Source organism: Halichoeres trimaculatus, unplaced genomic scaffold (assembly GCF_033239565.1).
Source record: "Halichoeres trimaculatus isolate MK-OKI-2021-1 unplaced genomic scaffold, fHalTri1.1 fHalTri1_scaffold_6, whole genome shotgun sequence".
In the NCBI taxonomy this organism is placed as follows: Eukaryota; Metazoa; Chordata; class Actinopteri; order Labriformes; family Labridae; genus Halichoeres; species Halichoeres trimaculatus.
Genome location: NW_027437184.1, coordinates 37,147,405 through 37,168,572, shown reverse-complemented (window position 1 = coordinate 37,168,572; position 21,168 = coordinate 37,147,405). Strand labels below are relative to the sequence as shown.

At 42.0% G+C, this 21,168-nt stretch overlaps 1 protein-coding gene across 3 annotated transcripts in view; it reads right to left on the bottom strand.

The window, feature by feature from the left end:
- Positions 1–9,173: 9,173 nt before the first annotated feature.
- jhy (junctional cadherin complex regulator) overlaps positions 9,174–21,168 on the bottom strand; it is a 34,712-nt gene continuing 22,717 nt past the window's right edge. For 2 of the 3 annotated variants that reach the window (XM_074671617.1, XM_074671616.1), the window contains exons 6-8: positions 14,015–14,101; positions 13,224–13,337; positions 9,174–10,179 (exon numbers count right to left, since the gene is read on the bottom strand). In XM_074671617.1, the coding sequence (XP_074527718.1) occupies positions 9,979–10,179; positions 13,224–13,337; positions 14,015–14,101 (402 nt within the window). In that variant the 3' untranslated portion in view covers positions 9,174–9,978. The remainder of the gene's footprint in view (positions 10,180–13,223; positions 13,338–14,014; positions 14,102–21,168) is intronic. The other variant, XM_074671619.1, reaches the window with a different exon arrangement.

The window sequence follows — 21,168 nt, the reverse complement described above, 5'->3', positions numbered from 1 at the left end:
AAACAGCTCTGACAATCAGACCGTTTCATCCCAAGCGGTGTCTCTCACTGGGCATACTGTTTTCTGATGTCATTCATCGTGGATTAGTCTTCCTTCTCTGCTTTCTAAAAAGCTTTTCATGTCATCCAAATGTGATTCTGATTAACAGGCAGAGAGGAGAAACACTATGTGGAGAATAGGCCAAGCAGAAGGTGATCAATTAAAAGATTAAGTGTTTTGCAACACATGGACGCATCTGTATTTGGACCAAATAGCAGGGCCATCAGCTCATTTTCAAGAGGCCCGCCGTCGACTGAAAGCGTGCTTCTCACATCAAAGTAGCCATGTCTGCCTTGGCTTCCCTGTGGGTAAAAAGGGATGCTAATTTGTCCACCTTCATGTATGGCGGTGAAAGACTCCTTCAATTAACTGGATTTCAATGGCAGAAAAAGAGGAGGTGGGGCCTAAAAGAGATGCAAAGGACTCAGCCTGAATAGGCAACGTTTCTCATTAAATCAAAAAGGGCTCAGTCATTTGTTTCCTACCATGCATCTGAGGACTTAACACTAAAAACACAGAGCTTCAAAGAGTACATGATGGGTTAAATAGAGACTATAATCTAATTAAAATGTTGCACTGCAGTAAATAGTGCTTTGATAATGATCTGAGGGTTCAATTAGTAAAATGAGCTGCTGGAGAGTTTTCTGTGTTGGGCGAAGTAACGACAAAAACATGGCAACATACATGAGGAAAAAATAGACAGAGGTGTTTCACTGCTCAGCTGGATCACAGGAAGGCCTCCGTGATTGGGTTTCATCAGTGACTTTGGTGTTTTGTTTTTTTGTTAATTACTTTTTTTGATGTTTTATAACAATTACATAACAGACAACTTAGGACAGACAGAGTCGTCATGAGTAAGATAAAGTTTTTTTCGACATAATATATATATATATATATATATATATATATATATATATATATATATATATATATATATATATATATATATATGTGTGTGTGTGTGTGTGTGTGTGTGTGTGTGTGTGTGTGTATATATATATATATATATATAAAGTAATAATAATTATAATGCATTTTATTTATAGAGCGCTTTTCAAAGTCTCAAAGACGCTTTACAAGGTAAAAGCAGTATAAAAAACAAGTCTAAAAACAGATACAAAAAAAATTATGAAATAGTAAAAAGACAAACATGTATAGAAAAAGAAGACAAGGCAAAAACAATTCAAAGGTGCAGAGAAAAAGCAAGCTCAGTACCGGGGTTTGTTAGTTTAAGTTACAAGCTATGCGAAATAGGTGAGTTTTTAGTTTTGTTTCGAGGCATAGGTCAGCAGTAACACGGAGGTGTTATGGGAGTGAGTTCCAAAGGGAGGGGGCAGCAACAGAGAAGGCTCTATCCCCTCAGGTTTGGTGCTTGGTCCTTGGGACGGTGAGGAGGTTTGCAACTGAAGAACGGAGGGTGCAGGAAGGGGTGTAGGGGTGGAGCATGTCAGTAAGGTATGGAGGGGCCTGGTTATGGAGTGCTTTGTGAGTAAGAAGGAGGATTTTAAACTGGATAAGGTATCGGACAGGAAGCCAGTGGAGATCTTGAAGAATGGGGGTTATTTGCTCGTGGGAACAGGTACGGGTGAGGAGGCGGGCGGCAGAGTTTTGGATATACTGAAGTTTGTTGAGGTGGTTGTTAGTTGTGCCAAAAAGAATGCTATTGCAGTAGTCGATTCGTGATGTAATGAAAGCGTGGATGAGGGTTTCAGCTGCAGGGAAGGAAAGAGAGGGGCGAAGGCAGGCGATGTTCTTAAGATGGAGGAAGGCTGTTTTTGTAACTGCTTTCATGCGATGAGAGAAGGTAAGCTTGTTGTCGAAGATGACTCCGAGGTTACGGCAATGGGAAGAAGGTAAGAGGGTGGAGTTTTGAAAGATGATGTGGAAGTCATTGGCTGTAGAAGTAAGGGAGTTTGGACCAATCAAAACAATGTCAGATTTTGAGAGGTTAAGTTTGAAATACAAATTACTTTGTAACCAGGAGCTGATGTCGGAGAGGCAGGTAGAGAGGGCGGACTGGGTCAGAGAGGTTATTGATTCGGTGGAGTTGAATATCATCGGCATAACATTGAAAGCGGGGACCATGATGTTGGATAATCTGACCAAGGGGAAGGAGGTAAAGGATGAAGAGGAGGGGACTGAGCCCCGAACCCTGAGGGACACCTTGGGATAGGGGGGCAGTCGAAGAGGAGCAGTTGTTGATGAAAATGAATTGTTTCCGGTCACTGAGGTACGAAGTTAGCCAAGTGAGGGCGTTGACTGTGATGTGGAGGAGCGATTTAAGGCGGGAAAGCAGGATGGAATGGTTGATTGTGTCAAAAGCGGCGGTGAGGTCCAGAAGAATGAGGATGCAGAGAAGGCCAGAGTCAGAGGAGAGGAGGAGGTCATTTGTGACTTCAAGGAGGGCAGTTTCAGTGTTGTGGTGAGTGGGGAATCCAGAATGAAACTTCGTAGAGGGTGTTGTTGGTGGGTCTTGATTTGTGCGGCAACGGTACGTTCAAGGATCTTTGTGAGAAAGGGCAGGTTAGATATGGGGCGAAAGTTATTGGGATCGTCAGGATTCAGACCAGGTTTCTTGAGGATCGGAGTGATGGCAGCAAGTTTGAGAGACGGAGGGACAGTGGAGGAGGTAAGTAAGGCGTTGACAATTTAAGTGATGAAGAAGGAGATTGTAGGGAGGCATTGTTTAATGAGGGATGATGGGATAGGGTCTAAAATGCAGGTGGATGATTTCATAGAAGAGACAATTTTTGACAGCTCAGTTTGGGAGATGGATGAGAATTTGGAGAGAGGTGAGGTGACAAGAGGAAAGGAGGGAATGGAGGAGACATGAACAGGGGGTGGTGTTGATAAGGAGTGGTAAATGGAGTCAATTTTTGACTGGAAGAATGAGAGGAAGGAGTTGCATTTTTACGAGGTGAAGAAGTGAGAAGTGTTATTAATGGGGTTGATGAGTTTGCTAACGGTGGAAAATAGAGCCTTTTGGTTATAGGAACTGGTGCAGATTGGGTTCGAGTACTAGGTGGAGCGGGCATGGATAAGGGCAGATTTGTACAGTTGTAGGTGGTCCGTGTATGCTTGAAGATGTACTGTGTGTCTGGTTTTCTTGAAGAGTCTTTCAAGCCTGCGTTTTTTTTGCTTTAAGGTGGTGAAGGTCAGAGGTAAACCAAGGGGCTGAGTGAGTAAAAGTAACTGTTCTGGTTTTTAAGGGGGCTAGGTTATTGAGGCAGGTGGAGAGAGCAATGTTGTAGTACAAGGAGTTCCGGGCTAACTGATGATGGAGGGGGGGTCGTGGTCATGGAAGTACAAACGGCGGCTGTGAAATCTTGAGGCAGGATGGAGTTGACGTTTCTGAAAGATATTGTGGGTTTTTCTTTGGCGGAGGGGACAAGTAGGTGGATATCAAACACTATGGCTAGGTGGTCAGAAATATGGAGGTTGAAGCTGGTGAGTTGTTGAATGGTGAGACTGGTGGAGCAGACTAGGTCCAGGGTGTGGCCATGGGAGTGGGTGGGGAAATTAACGTGTTGTGTGAGGTTGAGGCAGTCCAGAAGGTCGAGAAAGTCAGAGGCTTGTTTGCAGTTATTGTTGTCAATATGGAAGTTGAAGTCACCAAGAATTAGTACTGAAGCTGAGATGGCTGATAAATGAGTGACAAGGTCAGTGAAATCAGAGAGGAAAGATGGATTTCACTTAGGAGGATGGTAGATCACAGTGATTATGAAAGGACTGGGTGAGAGTAGTTTGAAAGCAATGAGTTCAAATGATTCAACAGAGGTAGTGGAAATGGAGCTGGTTTTGAAATGCTTCTTGTAGACTGATGCAACACCACCGCCTCTACCAGTATGGCGGGGACGATCAATGTATTTGTATCCGGAGGGGGTGGCTTGGTTGAGTGAGAAGTAGTCCAAATGGCTGTGCCAGGTTTCGGTGATACAGAGAAAGTCCAGGTTTGTTGTCCATGATGAAATCATTCAGTATGGCTGCTTTATTGTTGAGAGAGCGGGTGTTATGGAGAGCGAGTTTGAGGATATGCTGTTGTGGTGGATGCTGTGTGAAATGGGGGACCAGGGAGAGGTTTTGTCGGGAGCATTTGACTTTTCTCCTGTTTGTGTTGCGGCGGCTGGGGGATCTGGTTGTTATAATGGGGAGAATGGGAGCAACATCAGCAGGAGCATAGTGCTTAATGTGAATGAGGTTGTGTGTGTTTGTGGGGACAGGGCAGTTTTGAGACGGTCTGACTGAAATGACAGGCTGAATGCTGAGAGGGGCACAATGAGGCTGCAATATGCGCTGAGGCCTGTAGAGGGGGGTATAGCAGGTAGAGGTGTTTAGAGTTTGGACCGTAGACGAGGACAGGGGGCACTGCGGTTTGAGTGTAACAGTCAATCGCGTGGTTGAGTGTGGACAGCATGCTGTAGGTTGACAGTTAACATATGGCTGCCCAGTTTGTTTGGATGGAGACCGTCGCATCTAAAGAAGGATTCACGGCCCCAAAACAAGTTTAAATTGTCAATGAAGTTTATGGAGTGAGACATGCAGGCAGATTTAAGCCAGGAATGGAGGGAGAGGATCCTGCTGAAGAGTCCAGAGCCACAGTTTTGAGGGGACATTGGACCGCTTATGAAGATGGATTTCCCGGTGGATTGGATGAAACGGAAAAGTTTATTGAATGCTAATTTTGTGATCTTAGACTGTCGGCAAAACGCCTCCATGCAGCCAGCATGGATGATTATTTGACGGACAGATGACGGGAGTGAGTGGAGTAGACTGGGAAGTTTGTGAAGGATGTCAAGGACTGTTGCTCCAGGGAAACTGTGCATAGTTACATCGAAGAAACAGACATTTCCAATTAGTAAGGTGGTCAGGGGGGAAAGGGGCCGAGGGGATGGTACCGTTGAAGGGGGAGCAGGATCAGTTTTGACCTTTGGTGAGCGTACGGGTGGAGATGAGCTTGTGTGGGTAGCGGTGGTTGGGCGCACTAGAGCCAGTGTGAAATGAGGGACAGAGAGGTGGCGGGTCATACAGCAGGGAGGGCCCCAGGAGGGGGTTTCAGGAGGCCGTGACCTAACAGTCAGTGAGGTGCACGATTGTGGAATTTTACGTGTGTCCATTTCGGGCAGGAAGTCCTGCATGGCAAGGATGTCAAACCTGTTACTCAGGTGGATTTTGTGATGGAGTGCATAGGGGGGGGCTGCTTGAATTCTACACTGCGAGAAGTGACCAAGGACCACGACGCAGGATCTCGTGGGGTAGAATTAGCGAGAGACTTGGGCTTTGCCCCCAGCTTTGACCAGGTGAGGTCCCCAGTAGCAGTCGGGGGAGCGGAGGTAGAAGCCTGTTTTTCGGGAGCGATGGCACCGGGAGGAGGGGCTGAAAGAATGTTGGCTTGGGCAGTACCGGAGGCGAGGCAGGGCTGGGCAGGACTGGATGACTTGGACGCCAGTGACGAGGGATGGAAGAGAATGGTGTCCATTTGCAGCTCTGCTTCACGAAGCGTGTAAAGTGTGGAGATACGCCGCTTTAACGAAACTTTATTAACGAGGATGGTGCAGTTGGTGCAGCCCGAAGGAGAGGTAAGTGGAGCCATGAATGTAGATAGCACCTGAGAAAAGAGTGATAAGAGGGCCAATATGGGGCTAAAAAGTGTAGCAGCAGTCAGCAGCTGTGTAGCAGAGAGCAGACGGGCACAGGCACTTACACGTGGGGGCTCCCAGTACGGAGCCCAATTAATTAATTAATTACACCGAAAATTAACGCGTTATAAAAATTAACGCATATTAATCTGGATCCGAAAACCGCGGGGGGTTCAAAGACGCACTTATTTTCTGGCATTTACAAACCGTTTGTCCTATTCAAAAGCTGTAAAAAAAAGTGGTGTTCTTGTCAGATTCTCAAATTTCTGACAGTCTCTGAATGTATCACACATGCTTTAAACGGGGGGGGAGCATCTCGTTTATTCACACGTCCTTATTGAAAATCTGCAGAAAATCAACCGTTTGCTCTAGCCCAATTCTGTAAAAAATCCTGCCGAGATGTTGCGCCTCGCCCTGGAGGCGGGCCAGGCACCAGCAGCTGACCCCCAGGCAGTCAAGGGCCCCCAACCCCCCGCAAGGGTTAGAAGGGGGAGCAGGTGAGGGAGAAGGGGGAGGGGAAGGGCCGCAGGGCGGACAGCAGGAAGGGAAAGGCACGGGGGCAACGCAGAGGAGCCCCCCCACTCCCACGCTCCACAAGGTAGTGGGTCAACCTGGGTATCTACGTGGAAAGATGTCTCCACCATCACCAGAGTATAATTACCTTCATTGGGTCACAAGAAGCTGTGCTATTTACTTTCCTCAGGTCCCAGGTTACTGTGCTGTATTAAACAGGTAGAGGAGAGAAGAAAAAAAGAGAGAGAGAACAGAGCAAGAGGGGGCAGTACTATTTTACATGAGAGGGATATTTGGTTATGAGTATAGATATGCTAGAAAGGGTTGCCAAATTGAGTCCTGGTCTTCCATCCTTTGCATGTTTGATTCAGTTAGATTTTCCATTGATATGTGGTCAGCCAGGAAGTTTTTCCAGGGTGTAATATTTATTGCTTGTTTTGATTTCCAGTTCATGTGAATAGTTTTCTTAGCAATGGTCAGAGCTATGAGAAGAGGTTTATTTATTTTCCCTTTTATGGTTTAATGATGATAAATCCCCTAGCAGGCACAGTGAGTGGGACAGAGGGATGGGGCAGCCTAGAATATTTGAGAGAAATGTGATAATATCAATCCAAAATTGTTGAACAGGTGTGCAGTTCCAGGTGGCATGAAGGTAAGTGTCTGGAGTGTGTTGGGAGCAGTGGGTGCAAGTGTCAGATTGTGCTAAACCAATTTTTAACATCCTGTGCCCAGTAAAGTGAACCCTGTGGATGATTTTGTACTGGATTAGTTGGATATTGCTGTTGGTGCTCATAGAAAAGGTGTTTTCACAGATTTGGCTCCAGAAGTCAGCATTGGGGGTGAGGGCCAGGTCTTGTTCCCACTTTATTGATGGTAGTGATATTGATTTGTCTGAGTTAGCAGTTATCTTATATATTTTGGACAATGTTTTTTTCTTTATATGGTTCATTTTAATTAGGTCTAAAGTTGAGGCGGGTAAGTTTAAGTTTGTACAAGTGATATTGAATTTAGATGTAATGGCAGATTTAAGTTGTAGGTATTCAAGAAAATGGTGTTCCCCAGTGCTGAATTCCTGGACCAGATCAGAGAATGGCAGCATAATGTTATTTGTGAAAATGTGTCTAAAATGAGTGATTCCCTTTCTGGCCCATGCATGGAAGTTAATTGATTTTTTGTTGATTTTAATGTCTGGATTGTTCCAAATCGGTGTGTAGTCTGATAAAGCAAAAGAGGTGTTCGTGATTTTGTGGAATTTCCACCAAGCTGTCAGAGCTGTAGATATGGTTAGACTTTTAAAACATCGGTGAAGTTTAACTGATTGATTTAAGAACGGTAGGTCTGAAACTTTTATTTTTGTTACAATATGTTTTTTCCTATGTCTAGCCAAGTGTCGCATTGTTGACTATTGTGGATCCCCTTTGTGATATACTGCAGTTGGTTTGCTAGGAAGTAGTGGAAGAATTGTGGGGCTTCTAAGCCTCCAAGATGTTTGGGTTTCTGTAGTGTGGATAATTTAATCCTTGCTGGTTTATTTTCCCAGTAGTATTTTAAAATGATGGTAGTCTATAGATTTAAACCAAGTGAGTGTAGGTTGAATTGGAATAATTGAAAATAAGTTTTTTTTTTTTTGGTAATATTGACATTTTAACAGTAGCTATTCTGCCTGTGAGAGATATTGGTAAATTCATCCTTCGTTCAAGGTCATCCGTAATTGTTTTTAACAGAGGTGTAAAATTTAGATTAAACAGCTCTGACAACCTGGAGCAGATGTGAATACCCAAGTATGTCAGGTGATTGGTGCATAAAGGGATAGGTGATGTATGGTCTGCCACATCCCAACCGCTGTTTTTAATGGGAAGAATACTTGATTTAGACCAGTTTATTGAGTAGTCTGATATATGGGAGAATGATCTGATTAAATTAATTGTTTCTTTTAATGTCCTACATTGGGATTTCTGATATATTCAATATGTCATCTGCATATAAACTGATTTTGTGATGAGATGTTGGAGTCTTGATACCTATAATGTTATTATGAACAATGCATTTTTATCACTCAATCAGATACAGAGGCACTCAGCTAACTCTGCCATCTTGGCAGGTCAGGAGAAAATACCAAGAAAAAGATGAAATCCTGCTCTGAGTTTTGCTGTTAACAATCCAAGTGCAGTAGATCATCAAACCAGTGCAGTCCTTATCTTGAATTAACATAATAATAATGATGAATGGCTATGTCAGAGTCTTTCAGAAAAGACAGTTCAAATGATCAAACCAATATATGAGTAATGCCACCTGCAGGTCATTAAATCATCTTCAAATACCAGTTCAGAAGACTGAAGGGGGAACGTTTGAGTATTCTTCTTTCTTATATGCCATTTTACTAAATATCCTTCAATTTGTGCCTTCAGTTTTTTTTTCAAAGTTATTTTTCTAAACTTTCTTTGTGGCATGTTTTGTTCACAGTTTGATTTTCTAGGTTTAATGCAATGAGATAAATGGCACATGGCGGCAGCAGCACCAGCGGCCATTTTTAAGCTCTGATTACAGGTTACTCTGGGCTGTCCCTGTATTCAATTACAATACCAATCTTATTACGTCTTCTATAAGATATTGCTCATAGAAATAAGTGACTGCTGTTTCTTACCCCTGAGTCTGAAATGACTACCTGATTGGAACAGACAGTTAGTCAGTGCAGTGACCCTGACTCTTCCTCTTCTCCCATTGTTTCATTTCTATAGTCTTTACTTCTTGAAGAAAAATGAAAAATGTTGACTGTATTACAGGCTACACCCAGCAGCATTCATGATGCATGTTGAAGTGTGTTCTTTGCTTGAAGAAGTACTCAGAGCAATGTATCTATATGCCATGACACAATGTCATCATGACATTGGAGAAGAAGACTAGTATAAGGTAGCAATCTGAATCAGTACTCTATCATGAAAGTAGATTTTTTTTTTCTAAATTGAATTTAAATTCCCTGTTCATTTGTATTTATAGTGTTTTTGAGCCATGACTCTATTTTCAACACATAAAATCAACATATGGCTTCAAACCATTCAGCAATCTGAAAATGGCAGCCCAGACTGTAATAGCTGCTGTAACCCCTGTAGGCCCAGATCAAAGAACGTCCACTTGTAGTGCTTTTATTCCCACTGTCTGACCCAGATTGTTATTTAACATGTCCCAAAGACAGAGACAGAAAGTTTACGAGTCAGACACCTGTTCTCTTGCAATCAGGAGAACAGGTGTCTAAACACACCAAACAATGCAGTTTCCCTTCCAGTGGTGAAGCAAAGGCTTGTAGTGTTCAACTTTAGTGTTTTAAATTGAAGGCTGTTTAATAATGTGTCAAATAAGAAAAAAAAACACAAGATGGCAACTTTGTTCCCTTGTATGTTTTTGTGTGATTTAAAGCTGCAATGTTGTCAGCAGTTTTAAAATCTTTCAATGATTTAAAAAAAAAAGTTAGTATACAAGTATTTAGCTGTAAAATAAATAAAATAATAAAAGTCTTTTAGTTGGCATAAAGTCAGTCACAGCCTTTAAAGCTTTAATGTGTGGGTAGTGGATAACAAAAACTGCAATATTCAGTAGATGTTTTGTTGTAACTCCATGACACAAAAATACTAATAAAAAACCAATATAGCTGAGTCTGCCAGCCCCCTCAGGAGCGTCTGTCCTGAGAAGACTGGCTTCTCCTACATTTAATGTGCTTGTGTTGCACAGAGAGGAGGTTGTATTTATTATGGCTCCAGGCTCCATGGACTGCTCACATGACCAGTACCTCGCCCTAGACAGCAAGAACTTTCCTGAAGAGAGCCACCAACTTCTTTTCCTCCTCATGACGTCGTCGAAGGATATCCAGGACAGCTGGCTGGAAGCCCTCCAAGCATAAAGGGCGCTCAGGGATGCTTTCAGACTTGTGCTCCTGTCTCTGTTTTGGTGGAGCCTGTACTGGACGTCTGGCTATAGCCTTGGCATATTCTAAAGCCTAAATATATGGAGAAGACAGACAAAGGGACAGTGATTGGGAGACAGACAGAGACACAGAAAAAGATGGGTTCGATATGGAACAAACAAACATTTTCAATGTTTTTCAAGGTCACTATACAGACAGTTCACCATAGCAGACGGACGATAAACTGTAAAAGACTTGGGTCCTGTTCACACTGAGTGGTCACAGTCATTGGGACAGTTCTACACAGAGTCATCAGGCTTCCTTCACAGGCCACATCAGCTTGTGACGCGACGCGACGTGACGTGACGTGACGTCACGACCCAAAAATGAAATGTGCAAAAACTTATTTTAACCTTTGATCTGATGAAAACACATTCTCTTTGTGGCAATACAGTGTCAGCTTTGGCCAAAAAACAACCATCAGAAGTGTGCACCTGACTTTTCATTTACTACCTCAGTTCAAGAGTTTGTATACTGTAAAACTGGTTTTGATGGACTGCGTTTCATTTACATTATACATTCGTTAAAAATAGTTAAGAGACAACATATTAATTCCTGAATCTGATTAATGATTGTTTTATCAAAAAAAACTCTACTAATTCTAAATTTGATGCCAGCGATACATTTTGGGACAGGGAAAACGGAAATACAAAATAACGTGTCTTTCTGAAGGAAAGGTAGATTTGACAGCTCTGTGAGACACAGCTTAAGAAAAAACTTCAGCAATTTCAAAAATAATATTTATCAGAAAAAAAATAAATCATCCACAGGACAAAGTATCATTAAATTATTCAGAGCATTTGGAGAGATTTCTGCACGAAAGGGACAGGGAGCAAAACCAAGACTGAATGGACCAGACTTTTAGACCCTCAGGAAACTCTGTGAACAAACAGACATGACTCTGTAGTGGAGATCACTGCATTAACAAAAACAGACAAAACTCTGTCATGGAGATCACTGCATTAATAAAAAACAGACATGACTCTGTAGAGAGGAGATCACTGCCTGATAAATATAGACATTAGGCAGGCTTTAAGCCTCTTGAGGATACTTGATGAACAGCAGCTCTCAGCACTTCTGCATAAGCTTCATTGTTTCTAAACAAGATGTTGCAGCTTGATAATAACAAACATGACTGTAGAAGAAAACACTACATTACTACATCTAGCTTCAATGCTCTCTTTAATCAATGGGTTTTATGAGGTTAAATTTGTGCCATCAGAAACTGAATTTGAATTAAAAAATTGAATTTGAATTAAAAAATTGAATTTGAAAAAGCATGATGTGAAATGGAATTTAATGTTTTAAAATTGAATTTATTTTTTTAATTGATTTATTTTTTTAAATTGAATTTGAATTTGTATTTTGCCTATGAATATTCAACTCTTTTTATACTTTGATTCAACTTTTTTTTAAGCTTAAAATTCAAAACCACAGAATTCAATTTCAGTTCACAAAAAGCAGATTCAGTTTTAAAATTCAATTTCAATTCAGAGTGGCACGACCATTACGTCATCTTGTGCCTGCTGGGGAGACTGATTCACAGACAGATTCACGGACACCCTCTACAGGTCCGCTATCTGTGCTGACATACCAGGGCTGTTGTGTTAGCTGTTCTTAGCACGCCCTGCGTTTAGTTTACAAATACCACACGAGGGATGTAAATAACACTGAAGTAGCATTTCTACAAATATAAGTTTAACAATACTATGTATACGGCTGATTCAGAGTTACAAACATTTGTCAGAAGTGCTTATGAACTGATTATTACTGGAGCTTGAAAACCGTTTAGAATGGGGGCAGCAATCTTGGATTGTCAACTCGGGGGTGGTGAGGGGAGTGTATGTGATTTCATTCATTTCTATACTGGCTATCCCTTTCGGGGTTGCGGGGCGGTAGCAGGGGCCTGTGCCAGCTGTCACTGGGTGAGAAGCGGTACCGGTCGCCAGTCGATCACAGGGTGACATAGTGGACAGACAACTATGTGTGTAATGTGATTTCAAACTTGATTATTCAACCGCTGGTCTTCAGCCATCATTGAGGTGACGATGGTCCTGCTCAGGGGAGGAGGACACAACACAGGAGAGTCCGGGGATATGTAGAGGGTGTCTGTGAATCTGTGCTCGATTAGTCTCCCTACAGGCACAAGCTGACGTAACGGTCGTACGTAAAAAAAAGTCAAATTAAAGTGTAAAAAAGAGTTGAATTTTCTTAGGCAAAATACAAATTCAAATTCAATTAAAAAAATACAAATTCAATTTAAAAAAATAAACTCATTATCAAAACATTAATTTTCAGTACACATCATGCTTTTCAAATTCAATTTTTTCATTCAAATTCAGTTTCTGATGGCACAAATTTAACCTCATAGGGTTTGAGCAAAACTCAGCTCCAGTCACCACATTAAAGGGATAGTTCAGTTTTTTTGAAGTGGGGTTGTATGAGCTCTATGTGACCACTAAGGACATTAGATACAGTAGAAAGGTGTCTCCTCTCCCTCAGTAAGACATAGACTGTAATCGCTGGTGACGAGGAAATGGGCGCTAACAGGGAGAGACCGTACCAAATTCAAAGACTACTTTCTCTGCCTACAAGAACTAAAATCAAAAAGTAATACCACAGTTTAAGAGTACGCTACATAAAATATTTTTTAAGTGCATTAAGTCTTTGGAAATATAAACATTTATCCGGACCTAACTAACTGGTCATGTATCCTTCCGCGCAGCGCTTGTGCGCTCCGTCCCCCCTCCTCCTTTCAGCTGTAGGAACAAGCTGTGCTTCGGGTGCCAGTTATATATTTTATGTAGCGTACTCTTAAACTGTGGTATTACTTTTTGATTTTAGTTCTTGTAGGCAGAGGAAATAGCCTTTGAATTTGGTACAGTCTCTCCCTTTAGCGCCTATTTCCTTGTCACCATCGATTACAGTTTGTGTCTTACTGAGGGAGAGGAGACACCTTTCTACTGTTTCTAATGTCCTTAGTGGTCACATAGAGCTCATACAACCCCACTTCAAAAAAACTGAACTATCCCTTTAACAAATGGTTGTTCATGAGTGAACCCCACATACACCCCTACCTTCATCCTGGGAACTGCCTTGTTGTTGCTTTGGGGGTCCTTGGTCATCAGAAAGGGAATCCTACTTATCTTTTTGTTTTGCTCCTGGATCACATTTGAATATAGCCTCCTCCGCTTGAGTTTTTCAGCATGATGATTGTAAAAAAGTGGGAGGGGCCGAGAGAGACAGATATAAAGAGGGTTTAATGAACTGGACCATTTATCCCATAAGGGTCTCTTCTTTGTGTAGTTGCTTGTCAAAGCTCAACACAGGTTGTAAAAAGAGCCCAAACATGGTGAGGCACTCAGTGGGCCTATCAACATACACACATATCATTCATGAGCTGCCCTGAAGATGCACAGAGCTCGGTCTGAGTTGATAAACAACACATAAATCAAAGTATGTACTTAAATTCACAGGCGCATTCTCCTTTGCCTAAAACTCCAGGGAAAAAAAGGCAATTTTTGTCCCCAAAGAAACAAAACAGAACCATTTCCTCTTAAATGTCTAGGATCCCACTATGAGCTGTAAGAGCCAGAGAACTACTCCACTTTCAAATAATATCTTTAGACTTAGATGTAGCTACTGAGAGCAGAGATGGCTGTGTTTGGATGAAAGGGTGACAACACAACCAATAGTTTCAACACAAAATGTACAAAATGTAAGGCATATGGGCCATGGCTTCTTATTCCACGTGGTGTGTTACAGCTGTTTGCCAAGAAGCTGCAGGTCTACTTCAACTCCATCTCTTTGATACAAGTGTAGTCAGAGTCTGCATCCATACTTTATATACTCTATTGTCAATACTTACTGCTTCATCCATGACTTTGTAGTTAGGACTGAGACCTTGCAGATTTTTTTTTGACTTAAGTGGCTTTTTGTTTGTAAAATCCAAAGCCTGAAAGACAGAAAAACCACAGACAAACAGAAGCCTTTGTTATACAGAGATCCCATCATTCTGCCATCACTCCATCTTTACACGTCACACTGAACCCCACAACACTGTTATATCAATCAATCAGTCATTTTATGCAGCCCCATTCACAAACAAGTATTTTGGGATGCTTCGCGAACAGAGCAGGTCGAGACCCAGAGGATCCACATTATGTTACTAACAAAGCCCAAAGACAGGATGAGATCCAGTTCCATCTTACAAGCAGGACTCAGTCTGATCTCATCTGAACCCACCACGAGTTGAAACCTTTGCAGAGAAAGGAGAAGGATTGAGAGAGAGACATCAACAAAACAACTTATGCCATGATCATAGTGCCAGAAAAAAATCTAAAAGTATGTTAGGAAATAATGAACCATGAACTGATCATCTTAAAAGCAGTTAGGATGAAGAAACATCATATCAGCTTTTACAACAGTAATCTTGGTGGTCCATTTTCATTGATCTTATTTTGACAGTAACAAAAATGTGGCCTCCAGTGTTTTGACTGTAGAATCAGGGAGCACTGCCCAGTTAGTGTAGAATCACACAGCTGCTGCAGATTTGTGGGCTGAACATCCATGACGAGAATCTCTTGTTGCTCCACATCTCAAATTAATCTACTGGACTGAGATCTGGGGACTGTGGAGGCCACTGGAGTCCAGGGAACTCTTTAATGTTCAAGAAAGCAGGATGACCTGAGCTTTGTGACATACGCCACCAAGCGGTTCAGTTTGGTTTGTCTTGGCATGGTACACATTTTATGGCATTTCCACTGACTGATCCCAAGACAGATCCCAAAATAACTGGGATGAGCTGTCCCACTTTTTGGCCCTTCAGTAGGGGTGCCAGACTAAACCAATCCGATCTCGGAAAGTAGAGCTACAATACTGTTGACTGTTGATTGGTCGAAAGACTCGCCACCTACCATGCGACAGTGGCTGCATTTCTCCTGGAGGCACACAGTCTTCGTTGAAAGAAAGCTTGATTGTTATTTGTCACGAAGAGTCACAGGACAAAATGCTGGATGTCTCTCATTGTTGCTCTTTGTTTACTGTGTCGTTTTTCAACTTTGTTGGATTTATTAACGGGGTACACTGTGTCGTGCTGCTATGGCATCACGTGATTATGTTACTGATGCGGCTGTTGGCATCCAGCTTATACACCACCTTCCATGAGGGGGCATGGTTGGCTGTGGAAAAGCAAACAGGAACCAGGCTTAACTGAGCCAACTCGTGCCAAACCATACTGATCTAAGCCAGACTGCTTAGTAGAAACAGGGCTATTGACTATCTTGTTGATAAAACCCCTGAAATGTCCTGACCTAAACATGACTGAAAATGACTCAAGAACAACAAATGGGTTGAACAGGTGTCCGTTTTAGTTCGGTTAGTTTAATTTTATTCATATCTTCAGTTACGTTTAGAGGTAAATAAGGAATCTACTGTTTTGAAGTTTATGAACATGTTAACAGATACACTGTAATATTTGTAGTTACCTGCCTCTTTACCAATATGGTAAAACTCTACCACTTTATATTCATATACAAATATGATGATTAAAACAACTGCTGCTTAGGTTGAGACTGCCTTTGTTCCCACAGCCTTATGTTTCCAGAGCCCTATGTTCCCACAGCCTTAGGTTTCAACAGCACTATGTTCCAACAGCTCCTTACTAACGGGGCTCTCTTTTGTTTTAAAAAAAAAACCTGTTTCCAAAGATCAATGTTCCTGCAGCTCTGTGTTCCCACAGTCCTAAGTTACAGATCCATGTTCCTGCAGCTCTGTGTTTCCACAGCTCCATCTTCGTATAGCCCGATGTTCCCACAGCCCTATGATTCCACAGCATCATTTTCCCACAGCCCTATGTTTTCACAGCTCCATCTTACCACAGCCCTATTTTCCCACAGGCCTATGTTTTAACAGCTTTATTTTCCTACAGCCCTATGTTTTTACAGCCTTGAGTTCCCTAAGCTCTATGTTCCCACAACCCTATTGTACCTTCAGCTCCATGTTTCCAGAGCCCCATTTCCCCCAGGGCGATGTTACCACAGCTCCATGTTCCCCAAGGCAGATGTTTCCACAGCTCCATTTTCCCCCAGGCCTTTGTTTCCACAGCCCTTAGTTCTCCAAGCTGTATGTTTCCGTGGCTCCATGTTTCTTCAGACATGTTTTCACAGCTCCATGTTTCCACAGATCTATGGTTTTAAAGCCATTTGTTCCTACAGTTCCATGTTTCCACGACTCCATTTTCCTACAGCTCTATGTTTTCTAAGCTCTATGTTCCCTTGGCTCCATGTTTCCACAGGCCTACGTTCCCAAAGCTCCATGTTTCCAAGTTCCATCTCTACAGCCCTACGTTTCCACAGTTATAAGTTCCCTTAGCTTTATGTTATCACATTTCTAAGGATTCATTCCAAAATCTGGATTAGTTTGTCTGAATTAAGGAAATGAAAAGAAGCTTCTAGCATCTATAAGCTCTGCTTCAGCTGAAACCATTTTCCATTAGCCCATTTCATTTTTTTCCCATAATGACTGTGATGGTAATGAATTCTGGACTCTGGGAACATAGGACTAACCCCCCTGTGTTAGTAGCTTTGTTGGGCCTGTTCAATGGCTGAAACTGAAAGTTTAGGGTTTTTGAAATCATACAGATCTTTTTTTCTCTCTCGATTCAATTTAAGAAAGGTTAATTGGCCTGACAAACATATGTTTACATTGCCAAAGCAAGTGTGGCGTGGAAGAAATGAACAAAGAAAGAAAGAAAGAAAAAAAGAAAGAAAGAAGGGGGCGACAGAACAAAGAAGAGAGGGCTCAAGTGAGAGAGTCAAAGGAGAGCAAACCTAGAGAAAGGAAAGAAGGAAGATAAAGAGTGAGAGAGGAAGACAAACAGGGGAAAGATGAAAGAGAGGGTGAAAGAAAGAAAGAGACGATTGGAGATAGAAACAGAGAAAGAAAGAAAAGTGAGAGGGGGAGAGATAATACGACCTCTTACATTCCTGAGGGTGCTCTGGACTAAAGGGAGCTCATGGTTTCAGATTGTTCCGGCTGCCTTTTTGGAAGGATTTCATTTTGCCTAAGCCATGGAACACAACGGGGTCCCTCTCTGATTCAGCCCCTCAGTCACGCCCATATGCAGTAATGCCCAGCCCAAGCCAGAGCAGGTAGAGCCTGGGGGGGGGGCTGTCATCTTCTCAGACATCACAACCGGCATTGGCGGTGAAAATTAAAGCAACAATCCTGTCTTTCTTAGATAGTTTCATCTTAAAGTATTTTGTTGTGTTGTTCAGAGTAGTATTTAAGTTGTTTCATAAACAGCATATGAGATATGTCACATAAAAAAATCTGTTCTTCTGGGTTTTGGAGTCTTGGATTTTGTTGCCTGTTAGCAGTGTTCTGATCTCTTTAGGTTTTCTGCAGCAGTGTCATTGCGTTTTATTATCAGTTGGGGATAAAAGTCTTAGTCTATACATATGCATTAAAAAGTTTTCATTATTGCAAAAAATATCAGTGCCCCAGCACTGTAAAAGTAAAGGCCAAAATCATTAATACCATCATTATTAAATGGTTATAGGTTTTTATGAACTAGTGTTAATTACTTGTATCTTAAATGTCCTTTGTATACTAGTACAGAAATATCTATCTGTGGTTTCATGACCCTAATTAACTGATTGTATATCAAACAAGAGGGAGGGTCAGAGAGAGGGAGGGGTACAGAGACAACAATCATTGCATGCAAATCGGCATCTTTAGAGGCCCAGTGCCACAGACTTCCCTCTTATCCTTATCCATTAACACATCTTCAAATGGCTTTTCAGGGCCTGAGGCTTTGTGGTTTAAAAATCGATGATCATATAGCAATTAAGTGTATCATAGTGGAGCTAGACAATTAAAGTGATGTTTCGTGGCCCTAGTCACCTGACCACTCCAGCTGGATTAGTTAAGCTGCCCCAGACTGGAGACAGCTGAAGAGATTACATGGGATTTCAAAGGGGCATTTAGTTGGGTAACCTCTGGTGTATGGGCCAAGAAAGAAGCAGCCACTCCGTTGAAGAATTCTTCTGTCACTCCTGTTAAATGAAACTGCATAATGAGCGCTCTGTTTTCTAACTAACACAGGTGCTCAGTGTGTGCTGAGCACTTTTTAGATTTAGATATTCATGAACAGCAAAGAAAAGTTCAAACAGGAGGCTTCATTTGAGTTTTAAAATATACCCGTTCAGATGATTGAAACAGAGACATTTAACACATGTATCGCTTAAATGTCCTATGACAAGAGGGAGCTCAATATATAGCTGATACAGCATAGCTTAGAGGAGAAGAAACAGTTGACTTCAGCTGCATCAATCAGCTTTTCTCTAATCAAGGAGAGAACTCAAGAAGAGGATGGATTTAAAGTCAGAAGTTTCAGGTGTTAAAAAAAAAAACATACCAGGGATCTGGATTGTTGTCATAGACTTAGTCCTGAATTTTAAAACCACCCTAAAAAATTCACAAAGTCAGCCTACCATTGCTTAAAGGGACTGTGAGGAGTTTCTAGGTGATCATGAAAAAGTCTCCCTACTAGATATTTGTCTGATCCTAATCCACACTATGAAATGAGATTCTCAGCACCAATATTGCTTCTAAATCCCACTTCTTAGCTCCCTGATCAGGTCAAGTAGGACCGGATTGATTTACAGCATATCAAAATCTCAATGACAACACCACGCCAACCGATGAAGTTTAGTACAGACTACAGACAAGAGAGATCTTTGTTTTTCTCTGCTGAAAACAATTTCTGTGATTAATTTTGTAGTGATGTTCGACACTGGAGCCTGACTGTCAAACAGAAAAAGGGCATAACCAGGATTCACTAACTTTACAGACACGTCTCAAAGCACCGGGCTGTGAGTAGAATTGAATATAGCCGGCTACTCAACTATGGTACAAACTGACAAAGTTTGCTTGTTATCACATTTCAAAGCGTAGCTCCACCTAAATTTTGATAAACCTTACCTTGGGGTGTTGTATCTGGTAAAAAGTTGTCTTTACCAAAGAAAAGTACAGTTAAAAAAAAGACCTGATCTCCACTCTTTTCTAAAGCAAACACATGCCTTGTTAACGGTCATGTCCACACCACAGTGTGCGAGGGACTCTGGGCCAAAAGGTGGTGCTGCAAATCCTCCTCACAGCCTCTTTAAATAAACCAAGGATTTAGGAACGCGTGTCCCAGGAGGACCTAGAAAAACTACTCCATGCTTTTAGCTCGAGTAACTTTGATGGCTGTTGTAACAGTCAGTACATTGACATGTACACAGCGGTCTGACTAGGGTCATAGCCCGAGTGACATACATACGTCCCGGGGTGGCGTGTGTGTCTCACACACCAGGTTTGTCTCTGGCTGATCAGGGTTGCCTTGTGTGTGAGAGACCAGAAGCAACGGTATGCTTAAATTGCTTTTTATTTAAATGAGACTCATTATTAGTTGTAAAATATATCCTTCTCTAAAGTGTGTTTATCTGTTAAAACTTTAGAGGAAGAACAACATTCAGAGTTCTTTGACATTCGGTACGGATGCACCCCTTGGAAGGCGAAGCCATATATACAGTGCTGCTCGAAAGTTTGTGAACCCCACAGCGATGGTCAGATTTTTTGTAAAAAAAACTAAAATAACCTTATTAAATGTTAAGTTATACCCAAATCCACAATACTGACATTCCAAATAATGGACTGAAACAAAAGAAATAGTTATATTGTCATTCTTTATTTAACAAAAGTGGTTGATTTAAGAAAAACTCAGATATCATGTGTGCAAAAGTATGTGAACCCCTTCAGTTAATAGGATATTGCGCCTCCTTTTGCAGAGATTACCTCAACCAAACGGTTTCTGTAGTGACTAATCAGCCTCTCACATCTACTTTGGGGGATTTTTGCCCATTCTTCCTTGCAGAACGCAGTCAGTTGAGAGAGGTTTGATGGGCGTCTGGCATGAACTGCTCGCTTCAGGTCCCGCCACAGCATTTCAATGGGATTTAGGTCAGGACTTTGACTGGGCCAGTCCAGAACACGAATCTTCTTCTTTTTCAGCCATTCCTTGGTTGTATTGCTGGAATGCTTTGGATCATTATCATGTTGCATGATCCACCTTCTGCCAAGCTTCAACTTTAAAACAGATGGCGTCAGGTTATGTTCTAGGATTTGACAATATTCCTCAGAATTCATGATTCCCTGGACTATGTGGAGTTGTCCAGGTCCTGAGGATGAAAAGCAAGCCCAGATCTTGACATTCCCACCTCCATGCTTCACTGTTGGGAGAAGGTTCTTTTGGTGGTATGCAGTGTTGACTTTTCGCCAGACATGGCGGTTTTGGTTGTGACCAAACAGTTCAATTTTGGACTCATCTGTCCACAGAATGGACTTCCAGAAAGCTTCAGGTTTCTCTAGGTGCTCTCTGGCAAAGTTGAGACGGGCAGCTTTGTTCTTTTTTGTGAGCAGAGGCTTCTTCCTAGCAACCCTTCCATGAAAGCCATGTTGATTGAGTTTTCTTCTTATTGTGGAAGCATGCACATGTGTCCCAGATGCAGCAAGAGAGGTTTGCAAATCCCGAGATGTTATGTTTGGGTTGGCTTTTACCTGAATCTTCATTTTTCTTATGGCTCTTTCTGATATTTTAGACGGTCGTCCACTTCTAGGCAGGGTTGTAGTCTTTTTCAGGGCTCTCCATTTGTAGATGATCTGCCTCACGGTGGAACGATGAAGCTCAAGTTTGTTTGAGATGACTTTATAGCTTTCCCCAGACAAATGTGCTGTCACTACCCTCTTCTTGAGGTCCTCTGAGATCTCTCTTCCTCTCGGCATGATTGACCTGTATGGGTTCACCTGGTAAGACTGAAGTGACCTGGTTTTATCTCTGTTTCAATCAGTGATGCGCAATTTCTTCCCTAAACATCTCTCACTTCATTGGTCCATTTCAGCGGTTAATTTAGCCACCAATTTGTCCCACCTGCTGCTTGTTCTAAGCAATGCAGCTCAGGGTTCACTAACTTTTGCACC